The sequence below is a fragment of the Citrus sinensis genome, chromosome 3 (assembly GCF_022201045.2).
Source record: "Citrus sinensis cultivar Valencia sweet orange chromosome 3, DVS_A1.0, whole genome shotgun sequence".
Lineage (NCBI taxonomy): Eukaryota > Viridiplantae > Streptophyta > Magnoliopsida > Sapindales > Rutaceae > Citrus > Citrus sinensis.
Window position 1 is genome coordinate 30,301,045 of NC_068558.1, and position 14,197 is coordinate 30,315,241.

At 35.0% G+C, this 14,197-nt stretch overlaps 1 protein-coding gene and 1 non-coding gene across 2 annotated transcripts; both read left to right on the forward strand.

Annotated features, from left to right (window-relative positions):
- The first annotated feature begins 898 nt into the window (after positions 1-898).
- LOC102621569 (probable carboxylesterase 18) lies at positions 899-2,624 on the forward strand. Its single transcript, XM_025098728.2, has one exon. It carries the CDS (start codon positions 1,205-1,207, stop codon positions 2,207-2,209), a length of 1,005 nt encoding a protein of 334 aa, XP_024954496.2. The 5' UTR covers positions 899-1,204; the 3' UTR covers positions 2,210-2,624.
- Positions 2,625-12,494: 9,870 nt separating this feature from the next.
- LOC127901697 (small nucleolar RNA Z247) lies at positions 12,495-12,631 on the forward strand. The gene has a single exon (XR_008053941.1). It is a non-coding gene; the product is annotated as a small nucleolar RNA Z247 (small nucleolar RNA).
- Positions 12,632-14,197: the final 1,566 nt, after the last annotated feature.

Genomic DNA, 14,197 nt, shown 5'->3' on the forward strand with positions numbered 1-14,197 from the left:
CAAAATTTCAGAATTCTACTAATATTACAATAAGATATCTACTAAGACTATGCATAATAGGTTACATTTGACACGCAAGATTGGATTAGACTAATTATTATAATTGGATTAGATTTGATTGGATTAGATTGAATTATATAATGTCTTATGTTTGGTAAGAATATTATATTGGACTATATTAAATTATATATACATTTTTAGAAGATATTAAATTGTATTTAAATAAAATTAAATAGTACTTAAGTTGACATTTAAATATAAATATGAATTATTCATGAATATTAATAATAAAATAATCATTAAAATTAATTTAAAAGACAATTAATAAAAACTTAAATATAAAGAAAATTATTTATTAGGTAATCATATTTAAAACAAACAAATATAAAATTAGACCAGATTAAATTAAATTAAAAACTATTTGAATATTTAATTTAATTTTATTACATATTTTAAATATATTTTATTTATCAAAAAGTTAGCAAATAGTATATATAAAACAACCAATTAGGGTATTATTAATTTTGATGATTAATTTTAATACTATGACTATTACATGAAATATTACATTAGATACACAAGTAATGGTTAATTAAATAGACAAATATATAATTTTAAATTAGTCCTAACTAAATCCATATATAAATTGGGATTGCTGATTCCATGACGCTGGACTAAGTTCAAATTTAGTCTCTTAATCTAATCCAAAGTGAAGCTTACCAAACATAAGATAAAAAATCAATCTCATAATTAATCCAATCCTATACTGAATCCTAGTTTTCAAACATAACCTCATAGTATAACACAAACTTTTATCCTCATTTAATGAAATTTCAAAATTTCATTAATATTTACAATAAATATCTACTAAGGCTACCCACAATAAGTCTAATTATGGTATAGCACAGACTGCCATCCTCACTTAATTTCAGAGAAAAAACTAAATTTACCCTAATTAAGTTGATAGTGGAAATAAATCCAACAATTATTTAGACTCCAACCCATGCTCCCAAGAGCACAGTGGTACCAAGTGCCGACGGGCAAGCCCGTTGGGGCAGTGTTGTTTAGACGTGTAAAAATCATTTTACTATTTGAAATTCTTGTAAATAATTTGTAGATATTTTTTCAAAAAGAAAAAAAAGTCAATATCTATTTATATATTCACCTTTATCTCCTCCACACCACAAAGGGTCCAAATAGAAATATGTCTGGTCTCTCATGGAAAATCAAGCTCATCAGTTCCATTTCCAACTTCGTCATGAACCTCGCTTGCCGCTCAGACGGCACCGTCAATCGCCGTCTGTCAGCTTTCCTCGACTACAAAGTACCTCCTTCCGTCAAACCTATCAACGGCGTCAAGACCTCCGACATAACCGTCGACCAATCTCGCAAACTTTGGTTCCGCCTCTTCACCCCAATAAACGCCAACGCTGATAATTCTCGCATGCCCGTCATCGTCTACTTCCACGGCGGAGGAGGCGTGTTCCTGTCCGCCGACTCATCAGCTTTTGACACCCTCTGCCGAAGATTCGCCAAAGAACTTAACGCCGTCATCATCTCCGTTAATTACCGGCTCTCGCCTGAGCATAAATACCCATGTCAGTACGAAGATGGCTTCGATGTCATTACGTTCATCGACAATAACCCCAACTTTGAAGGCTTTCCGACGGACGGCGCCGATCTAAGGAACTGTTTCATCGGCGGCGACAGTGCAGGAGGTAACATAGCTCACCACGTGGCGGTCAAGGCTTGTAGAAGAGAGTTTACAAATTTGAATATCATTGGAGTCATAGCGATACAGCCAGGTTTCGGCGGAGAAGAAAGGACGGAATCCGAAATAAGGCTTGCTTCCGGGGCTCCGTTTCTCAACGTGGAGCGTATTGATTGGTTCTGGAGAGCGTTTCTGCCGGAAGGGTCAGACAGGGACCACCCGGCTGCGAATGTTTTTGGGCCGAATTCTGGTGGTGATGCTATTTCGGGGTTTGATTTTCCGGCGACGGTTGTGATTGTTGGAGGGTTTGATCCTCTACTCGACTGGCAAAAGAGGTACTGTGAAGGGTTGAAGAGATGCGGGAAAGAAGCTTATTTGATTGAGTATCCGAATGCATTTCATGGGTTCTATTCCTTTCCGGAGCTGCGGGAGTCTTGTTTGTTTATCAACGAAGTGAGGGATTTTATGCAAAAGCAGTGTGAGAAACTGAAAGAATAAAATACACCCAATTTTTTTTTTTAAATTTAAATGAGGGTTAATGTTTTAACAAAGTGTGAGATAGATTTTCATAGTATTATAAATAAAGTCATTCCTGTAATTTAATAAAATGCGAAATCCTCATTGAAAACACACTTCTTTGAACCCCTTGCACATATGTACAGACCATTAATGTCGAGAAGTACACAAGGTGTTTGATGGTTTCCGCATGTGTTTGTTGAAATGCCTGGGAGTCCTGTTCGTGCAAAGTGGGAATATCGCATCAGCATCGGCATAATCACGCATGTTGATGGGGCAGGGAGCGAGCACGATGTTTTTGACTCAGGTTCGAAAGGGTACGTGTCGCTCTTTCAAAGAATTGTGTGTATTCTTTTTCTTCAAATTTAGTCAATTGCATTAAAAGGTCAATAATCATCATTTCATTGGACTCGAATATAAAATTTAACAAAATCCACGACTCGATCGACCTTCGATTGGGACCAAAAAAAAAAAAATGTAATAATTAATCGATTTTGTTCAATTAGCCGTTACAAAATGTGGCTGCTGTTGATCACCTTATCGGTATGTTGGCTATCAAGTGATTGGTAATTTACTGATATCTCATGCTATGAGAACTTGATACTGAAGGCTAAACGTCAAGATTTACAGGTGGCTTGTTCTGATTTTTCACAGGAGATTAGGTTTTTTCCAAATCTAATCTTATTTTTTCATTTATTGTCATTAATTTGGTTCCTTCATTCCATGCATCAATTTTTTTTTTTCCTTTAAGATGGGGAAAAAAAACTTCAAACCCTATACTTTTCACGTAGAACTAAATTTCATTATTCCAAAATTTGAAATCGTAACAGCTCTCTGTGCAACGTTATTAAATGTGGCATCTCAATTGTAAAGCAAACTTCTACTATGGCGGAGGCACCTACTTGTCTTAAGAAAATTACGAAAACATACATATGCTATACTTAACATATTTAATTTTTAAAATATAACTTTTTTATAATTTGGCCCTCAATAATTGAATACATTTTTTTTTTTACTTTTACCTCTAAAAGTTTACTCTTATAAAATTTTAGCCTCTCTAAGCTCGGCCTCTCTTAACCTCAAGGAAAAAATATACATTTATATTTTATTTGTTTTTGTCTAAATTGCCGCACGTATTGTCCTCTGAAAATTTTAAGAAAAAGACATGCCAATTAAATTGATATGTCAATAAATATACTTTAAGCTACATTCATTACTATCAAGATTATGAAAGTTTGTTTGCATATCAAAATCACGCTGCCATATATCTATTAGGAAATCAATGGATGAAGTAGGGTCATAACTAAAATGAAATTGGAAAAAATAAAGAACAAGCATAAATAGGACATCAGAAATTTACGTGGTTCGACTTTTAACCTAAGTTCATAGGCGAAAACAAAAGGAAACTATTTTACTATACTGAAAAAAATTACAACTTCCCTATAATAATAGGAGAGAACAATTATACTCTCTCTATAATTAGAAAAAACTACTCTTACTTCTCGAAACCTCAATTATACCCAACATTCTCAATTTAAAAACAAATATATTTAGCTCTCAAACTCTTAGCTCTCTCAAAACAGGGGAGAGGAACAAGGGAAATGGGATAATTAAAATGAGGGGGGTGAGCCCCTCTATTTATAGCCAAAATTGGTTATTATTTTATTTTATTTATTTTTTCAATGTTGGTGGCTGTCAAAGTCGTGTTCTACCATATCTCTCTTTTTTTTTCCCCCTTTTTTCTTCCTTCTTCAAATATTTACAGCTTTTAGATCTTCAAAATGGGTTGCTTCTAGAAGCTTTTTCTTGACATTCTCCTATTTGGAGATTTAATTAAGAATCAATCAATCTCTACACCATCTTTTCTTCTTTGCCATTGTCATCTTGCTTACGTTTTTGCAAGGCCACAAAAGGATCTTCTCCATTCAAACTTGTCAACATTTATTGCCTTGGTCAAAACATCTGCAAGGTTCTCCTTGGTATGGATTTTCTACAAATTCACATTTCTGTCTTCTACTACTTCACGAACGTAGTGATACTGAACTCCTATATGCTTTGTTCTGGAATGAAATGCTGGATTTCTTACAATGTGTAAGGCACTCTGACTGTTACAAAATACGAAAATTTTCTCTTATTTGTGTCCGAGCTCCTCCAATAACCTTTGTATCCAAATAACTTCCTTGTATTCTTATGTAGCTGCCATGTAATCTGCTTCTGTTGTAGATAAAGTCACAACAATCTGCAATTTTGAAACTCAACTTATAGCTGCCCCTGCAAGCATAAACACATAACTAGTAGTGGATTTCTTTATATCAAGGTCTCCTACAAAATTTGAATCCACGTAGCCCTTGACAGTAAATTTTGATTTTCCATAACATAATGCAACATCTAAGGTTCCTATGATATATTTGAGAATTATCTTCACAATTTTCCAATACTCTCCACCAGGATTCGCCATGTATCGACTGATTGCTCCCACTGCTTATGTAATGTCTGGTCTTGTACAAATCATAGAGAACATTAAACTTTCCACTGTTGATGCATACGGTACTCGAGACATCTCATTCCTCTTTACTTTATTATTAAGACACATACTTGAGGATAACTTAAAATTAATAGGAAGTGGGATAGAAGTGCCGTAAGATTTTCTTCAAGTAATTCTTCTATGAAAGCCAATTCTTCCTGCCATTTTTGTCTCGGTGAATTTGCATCCCTAAAATCTTGTTTGTTGGTCTCAAGTCCTTTATTTCAAACTCCCTAGCCAACCGTGTCTTCAACTCTTGAACTCGATCTTTATTAGGGCCTGCTACGAATATGTCATCCATATACAATAGCAAAATGATGAAATCATTATTTTCAAACCTCTTGTAATATGCACAATGGTCTGAATTAAGTCTGTTGTATCCAAGACTCATGATGAAGGAATCAAATCTCTGCCAACATCTTGGTGACTGTTTGACACCGTATAGAGATTTGTTCAACCTACAAACCAAATTTTTATTTTCTATTTCAGCAAAACCTTCTGGTTGGAGCATATAAATTTCTTCTTCAAGTTCTCCATGAAGAAATACAGTTTGCACATTTAACTGTTCTAAATATAGGTCAAATGTAGTATACATTGCCAAGACAATTCTGATTGTTGTGAGTCGAATCACCGAAGAAAATATTTCGTTGAAATCAATACCTTCTTTATGAGCATATCCTTTCACCAACAATCTTGCACGATACCGCTTTATTTTGTTATTACCATCATGTTCTATATTGTAGACCCATTTGTTTCCAATAACGTTTCTTCCATGTGGTAGTGGTACAAGTTCCCATGTCTTATTCTTTTGTAGAGCTTCAATTTCTTCCTATATTGTTGTTATCTACAAAATAACATTTGAGTTGTTTAAAACTTAATGGAAAGTTGATGGCTCTCTATCCTCTATTAAAAGACAGTATGCAACATTGATCTCTGTGACATACTCCGAGTGCCACGTTGGCAGTCGTCTCTTATGAGTTGACCGATGAACTTCTAGAGTCTCGGACTCGACTGGCTCTTGTTCTTCGTGTTTTGATGCTACTTCAGAAGAATCTGAATGTTCTTTTTCTAGATTATTTTTCATAAATATTGGTACAATCACTGACTTTTCTTTTATAGTGCTATCATCCTCATTTCTCATTTGTAGTTAATCTTCTACAATGATAATATCTTTGCCGATGACAATCTTGTTGGCAGTTGGGTCCTACAGGTGACACCCTTTTACTCCATCAGCATATCCCATGAAGATACACCTTCTAAATTTTGGATCCACCTTTGTTCTTTCTTGAGCATTGTACATCATGTACATATGACACCCAAATGCTTGCAAATGAGAGTAATCAGCTGACTTTCCAGTCCACATCTCCATTAGCTGGCTTTCCAGTCCCCCACGATCAATTGGCTGTGTCTTTTTAGAGTCTCAATTTGGAGGCTTTTTGGTTTTGGTGCAATCAAAATGTATCTGCTAGCATATTAAATAGCATAGGTAATATTGTAATGGATATTAAGATTTGTACAAAGGAGATTTATTAATTGATAAGACTTTGTTTAATTCTAGTGCCATAAAAGATTGAAAAATATTTTGGGTGGGTGGCCCCCAATTGGCCTTGGTTCAAGCTCAACAAGAATGGAAACCATAAATGTTCAAGATTTTCCAGTGCGAAGGGTTTGATTAGAAATTATTGTGGGGAGTGGATAATTAAGTTTGGCATGAATATTGGAGCAGGTTCAATTACTGGAGCAGAGTTATGTGTCTTATATCAGAGTTTATGCTTGGCTTGGGATGATGGAATTCTTCAGCTTCATGTTGATGTTGACAACCTTTTTGTTACTCAATTGGTGGTCAATCATAATTTTATGCCGAATGAATATGCCTCTCTTATTAAGGGGATCAAAGATTTGTTGAATAGAAACTGCCTAGTGAATATTAACCATGCTTATAAGGAAACCAACTTTACAGCAGACTTTCTTGCTAATTCCTTACTTGTTTATTGCATATTTTCAATTTACCTCCTAATGGGCCTAACTAATGGCTCCATTATAATTGTATTGCGGTTTTACACTCTCGTTATGTTTTGCCTTATCTTGGGTAGACACGTTTATTTACCCTAAAAAATATATATATAATTCCAAGATTTTTACAATGTGAAGAGTATCTTCCATTAATTTTAATTTTATACAAATATCAACTCCTCACATTTGTGTATTGTATATTTTAGAAAACTCAACCGACTTAATTCTTACTTAAAAGTTCACATAAAAGTTGAGACTTGTCTCAATTTTTTATATTGCCCATGAATAATTCTCAAGGATGTGAGATGATCTACCCAATACCTCTAATCATATGTACAAAGTGGTCATTTTGCCTAGTCTTTATCTTAACAAAATAAGTATGGGCGTACTCTTTTAAGAGTTGGAGTCGAACTCGGATTCTGATAGTATATCTGTGAAAGTTCATAAACTTACCTTATATTAAAAAGACCAGCTCATGAATTAGAAAATTACCACCAAACTTTATATGATTATTCTATGATTATCTCTGCAACATTTCCCATAACATGATTTCTCTTTTGTATGTTCTAGTGACATGAAAGGACTTATGGACTCTACTCATGCACGAGTTTACTCTAAATCCTTAAATAGAAAGTCCTAACTAAAAAAAAAAACCCTAAAAGAAATAGCCTAGCAAACCTTCTGAAATTAAGGAAATGAGACAAATTTTCTAGCACCTATTACCTCGTCCTTGTCATAGTGGTAGTTGTGTGAACTTATCATGCATAATTTTGACTCTCAACTATTCTCTCTGTCCAAGAATTTAGAAAAGGAATTCCAAGAAGAATTTAGAAAAGGAAAATCTTCACTATATTAGTTAATGCGGATCAAATGACAAATTTTACAAAAATTTGAATGATGAAAATGAAAATATTCAAATACAATTATTCAGAGATTCTTTCACATTTTTTCCCTCTATATGGTGGTCGCGATTCTTGCCATTCGAATTGTCTTTAGGTCACCATTCAACTTTCTATGCAGAGACTTTGGTTGTTATTTTAGCATTGGGGCTGCATTTGTTCACGGCAAGAAATCTATTAAGGGTTGAAAGTGACTCTATTTTAGTGCCTCATCTGTTTAATTAAAAAGGCAGTTGGATCCTCTTTGGATTCTGAGGAATCAATGGATTAATTGCTACTTTTTTTATTGATTTTTATGGAGTTTTTAGTTTCTCACACTTATAGGGAGTCTCAAGGCAGTAGCTGATGAGCTGGCGAATTTTGGATTATATTATTGTAGTTCATTCACTTGGTGGGATTATTAGCTAGCCCAGGGAAATTACAAGTTCTTTGGCTAATTATTTCCAGGTTACCATTTTGGTTGACATTTTCTTTCTCAACTTTTTATTAAGGCTCTAATTTTTATTCAAATTTTGTCAATCTTACCCGGGGTTGTTGCACACTTCCCTGATTTGGCAATATTTGCACGGTTGTGTATTGATCCAAGCTGTGGAAAAGCTTCAAACTAGCTGCAGAGATATGGGGCCCCCCACCTCCAACATGGATAAAAGTCAACACTGATGGATTATCGAACAAAAATCCTGGGTTATCTGCTTGTGGAAGAATTTTCAGAGATCATCATGGAACCTTGCTTGGCAGTTTCGATATGTTCATTGGTCATCAATCCTCTTTTGATGCTGAATCTATGGCTGTTGCTATTGAATAAGCTTGGTTGAGGGGTTGGCGTAAACTTTGGATTGAATGTGACTCCATGTCCATGCCTCATTATTGTCTTCAGAATTTTAGTTATTCTCCTCCATGTCAACTCCACACTCATCGGTTTAATTGCCTTCGTTTGCTTCGCTTAATGGAATATGATATTTCACATATTTATTGTGAAGGTAATGAAGTGGCGGATACTTTATTTAATGATGGTTCTGATTTTCACATTCCTACTTGGTGGGATTCACCTCCCCATTCAATTCTTTTTTCTTTCAGATTTTTGGGGTGATCCTAATTTTTGTTTTATCTAACTTTTATCACTCTCTTGTTCTCTTTCATCTTCTTAATACTATTTCCTTTTAAATAAAAAAAAAATCTGAAATCTTTGGCCGGTCCCTATTTCGATTAAAATGGAATCATACGGCTACAAGAATGCTCATCCCTATTTTATAATAATAATAATAATAATTATTATTATTTTTGTGAGTGGACAATTAATTTCAAACATGGACCAATCGGAAAGACAATAGTATAAGGGAGGTTTATTGAGTTCTGCTCAAATTTGGGCCCAATGTGTGCATGGTTCCCATAGGATCTTTGCTTGCCTTGGCCCGATATCATTCATGTCGATCCAATCTTTGAGTGGAGTTTGCAGGCTTAAATTTCCGCTTTTCAGATAGGCCTCACCCACGAGTACACACCATTAATTTACAATCACTGTTTTCATCACTGTACTAAGTAAATTCTGTGATATTTAGTCCTCTTTAATTTTGAGGTTAGGTAACTATAAATTAAAATTTATAGTATTAAAATATTTGATAGATACTAATTGTTACATTTTAAAAGTTAATTTAATTTAATTTTATACATATATGATGAAAAATTTATTATATATTTATTGATTTTGTTAAAATTATATTTACTACATATTATTAATTTTATTTTATATTTATAGTTTTTTTTTTACTGTAAATATAGTTTAAAAGTTACAATACCTCATACCAAATATGACCTTAGTTGAAACTAATTTGGTCCACGTGGATAGCTAAATATCTAGAAAAATAAATAAATAAAATGCATCCAATAAATGAATAAATAAATTCTATTTCCCAAAGCATACTGAAAGTTGTAATATGTTGAATTGCAAATTAAAAAAAAATAACAATAATTCATTTTACTGCTCAGAGCCAAACGGCAAAAAATTGTCCTTACCTCGTACGTTGAGAACAAAGTATATATACATGTGTTTATTAATTTTTTTTTCGATAATACCATCAAATGCTTTGTAGTATTCTTGGAGTTGGCCGCTGTCTTTTGGAAGTCAAACGAGAAATTTATTATCAATGGTCGGATATTCTTTAGAGGAGCAAAAGGTGAAACATATTGTTATCCTTGAAACATCTTTCTTTTTATGTGGTTCAATTCGCATGATAAATTTTCCTCCATCTCTCTTTGTTGCATGAATCTTGAATCTTGAATGTACAAATTATGGTAAACCTTTGCTCACCTTCATTCTCATGTGACTCCAATATCACTCGCTGCCCAGATTGCACTGTTCGAAAAGCATCATATATAAGAGATCTGCAGAAGAATCTTGAAGCCTTGCCGAGAGAGTTGCAGAAGTTAGTTGAGACAAGGAATGACGTGAGGATCAGAGTGATCGTTGCCGAACAACAAAAAATGAAACGGCTTGAGCAAGTGGAACCATGGTTTTCAAGGGTGCAAGATGCGGAATCTGAAGTAGCTAAACTGATGCTGGAAAGAAATTGGGAACTTAAGAAACTATGTCTTGGGGGGTGTTGTTCCAAGTCCTGCAAGTCAAGCTACAAGTTCGGAAAAATGGATGTACAAAACATTGCTTGAAGTTCAGAAATTAAGGGTTGAAGGAGATTTCCAGGAGGTGGCACAAAGGTTACCGGAAAATCCAGTTGATGCAAGACCAGTTGCACTGACAATAGTGGGCTTGGAATCAATTTTTGACAAATTGTGGAGATGCCTCACAGAAGAACAGGCGGGAATTATTGGCCTGTACGGTATGGGAAGCGTGGGGAAAACCACCCTGTTGACTCTCATCAACAACAAGTTCCTTGATGAACCAAATTATTTTGACGTTGTGATTTGGGCAGTGGCGTCCAAAGTTGTGGAGATTGAAAAGATTCAAGAAAGTATTGCTAAAAAGATTGGCTTCTTTAACGAGTCATGGGAGAGTAAAACTGTTCAAGAGAAAACAGTGGAAATCTTTAATATCCTGAGCAAGAAAAAGTTTATTTTGTTATTGGATGATATATAGGAGCAAATCGATTTAATTAAAGTCGGGTTGCCTATTCCAAGGCCAACAAGTGCATCTAGGGTAGTTTTCACAACCCGTGAGTTTGAAGTTTGCGGCAGCATGGAAGCTCACAAATCCTTCAAGGTGGAGTGCTTGAGATATGAGGATACCTGGAAATTATTTGAGGAGAAGGTCGGAAGAGACATTCTTGATAGTCATCCTAATATTTCTGAGCTGGCGGAAACCGTGGCCAAAGAGTGTGGTGGTCTGCCACTTGCTCTTATTACCGTTGGTCGATCGAGCCATGGCTAGCAGGAAAACACATCAAGAATGGGAATATGCGATTGAGGTGCTAAGGAGTTAGGCCTCTAAATTCACAGGTAAGGAGAAACGAGTATACTCTCGTTTACAGTTATGATTTTTTACCCAGCGACGTGGGTAGATTTTGCCTCTTGTATTGTAGTTTATTTTCGGAAGATTATAGGATAGACATAGATCAATTGGTAGATTTCTGAATATGTGAGGGATTTTTAGATGAATACGATGAATATGATGAATATCAAGGATACTGCATCGTTGGCACACTTCTTCATGCATGTTTATTGGAAGAAGAAGAGGGCAATCGTGTTAAAATGCACGATGTGATTCGAGATATGGCTTTGTGGATTGCATCTACATTTGAGAATAAGAATGAGAAGTTTTTGGTTCTCGCAGGCGTTGGATTAACTGCAGCACCAAGTGTTGGAGTATAGAAAGAGGTTACAAGGATGTCGCTGATACAAAATAAAATTGAGAAACTATTAGAATCTCCTGACTGTCCTCATCTCCAGACTTTGTTTCTTAATTTCAATAATTTAGATGAAGTCGACAGAGGTTTCTTTCAATCCATGCCTTCTCTTTGTAAAGGAAGCTCACACTAGTATAGTAGTCAGCAGAACAGAGGATGATAGCAGCAAGGTTAATCAGTTACGAGTTGATGATGTGGCATGCCATGTCATGCCTGGTGATTATGAAATATGTATACACGTGACTGATTAGTTAAAAGGTTGTTATATTCAGTTATCAAGTTGAGCTTAAGCACTTATATATAAGAAATAATTCAACACACATTATGTGTGTATTTGATTAATAAAAATCAGAAGTTTTCTCAGATCTATTTCGTAATCCTTTTTATTTTCCTTTGCTTTCTAAGTAACCAAACACCATTTTCAATCTTCAACTTGGTATCAGAGCTACGGCAAAGTAATGGCATCAGTAAATCTTGTTTCATCTTCTGCACCCGTTCTTAACACAACTATTAACTCAACAATTTCTTCATTTACGTTCAACACTCCTGTTAAACTTGATCAATCCAATTTTCTGATATGGAGATCTCAAGTTTTGGCTTCAATCCGTGGTAACAGACTTGAGAAGTTCATAGATGATTCAGCAACTCCACCCTCAACTCACATTGCTCAAAGGATTGGTGATGATATCAGATCTGTGGAGAATCCAGAGTTTGTAATTTGGAGGTCACAAGATCAAGTACTTCTTGGATGGCTGCTCTCATCAATGAGTGAAGGTATTATTAGCTTAGTGTTTAATCTGGAAACTTCTGTTGAGGTGTGGAAGGCTATTGAAACACAATTTGGCTCCCAATCTAAATCTAGACTTTTACATCTGAGATACATGATGAACTCAACTAGGAAAGATGACTTGAAAATCAATGATTACTTCATTAAAATGAAATCTATAGCTGATAACATGGCTGCAGCAAGAAGTACTTTGAATAATGATGATTTAATTCTGCATATACTCTCTGGTTTGGGATCAGAATACAATTTTGTAGCTACTTATATCACTGGACAAGTAGGTGTTGGAAAGATGAATGTTAATGAGGCTTATGCCATGCTTTTAACTCAAGAAGCAAGGATCGAGCAACAAGCTCAAATGCTTGCTGATACAAATGTGAAACAGAATTTTGAAGCTAATCTGGTTCTAAATAGAGGATTTAAGAAAGGAAACATGTCTGGTGGTAAAAACTTTGGTGATTATGGATACAATACTGGAAACAATAGAGGTTTTGAAACTAATCATTACAAAGGCAATTATGGAGGATCTGGATATGGATTTGCTAGTAATGGAGAGTCTCAGTACAAAGCTTATCAAGGTGATAATCAGAGAGGTGGAGGAGGCAATTGGAATCCAAATGCTGGTAATGGAGGATATAATGGCAGACCATCTGGGCAGAGCAAGCCTCAGTGGAATGGTTCTAAACCAACCTGTCAAATATGCCTCAAGACTGGACATACTGCAAACATCTGCTGGAAACTTACAGAGTTCATGAATTCTGGAGCATACAGACCACCACCAAATAGAAATCCAAAAGCTGCATACTTAGCCAACATAGAGGGACCATCTGATGCAAACTGGTACCTGGACAGTGGAGCTACACATCATCTGACAAATGACATGAATAATATGCATGTTTCTGAAAGCTTTACAGGTACTTCTAAACTCATTGTTGGTAATGGTGCTGGTTTAAGCATAACTCACTTAGGCAGTGTAGTCTTGAAAATGCATAAAAATAGAGATGATGCCTTATCAACACTTAAGCTCAATGACATGCTCCTAGTACCACAAATTACCAAAAACCTCATTAGCATATCCAGACTTACCAAAGATAATAATATAGTGGTTGAATTCACTGACAAATTTTGTTTTGTGAAGGACAAGATGAAGAATGTGGTAATATTGCAGGGCAAGGCTGAAAAGAGTCTCTACAGATTGCTATTGGTTTCTTCTAATAAAACTCTTATGACATCATCTGGTCAGAGTTACATTGCTAATGTAGAGTCAACCGAGACTTTAACTCCTCTTTCAATGTTTTCAAGTGTTAGTTCTGAATTCAAAAATAAAACCAACTGCTTACACACTTCAGCAGTTCCTTGTATAAATTCTGAGTGTTTGTTAAGTACTTCTGTATTACATCAAAGGTTAGGTCATCCATCTTCTCATGTTTTAAATCATGTAATCAAAACATGTTCATTTGTTCAAACTATCAATGGAAACAAAACCTTTGACTCTTGTGATGCTTGTAAGATGGGAAAGATGCACAGATTACACTTTCCTGTCATTGAAACAAAAACAAAATTTCCTTTAGAAATACTACACACTAATCTATGGGGGGCCATCTCCTGTGATCTCTCCTCAAGGATATAGATATTATGTAAGTTTTGTTGATGAATGCACCAGATTCACTTGGATATTTCCATTAAAAACAAAAGATGAAACTTTCCCTGTCTTTAAAATCTTCAAAACCCAAATTGAAAAACAACTCAACAGATCCATTAAATGTCTTCAATCTGATTGGGGGGGAGAGTTCAGATCCTTTGTTAACTATCTTCTTGCTGAGGGAATCCAATTCAGACACTCATGTCCCTATACTCACAATCAAAATGGATTAGTAGAAAGAAAACACAGAC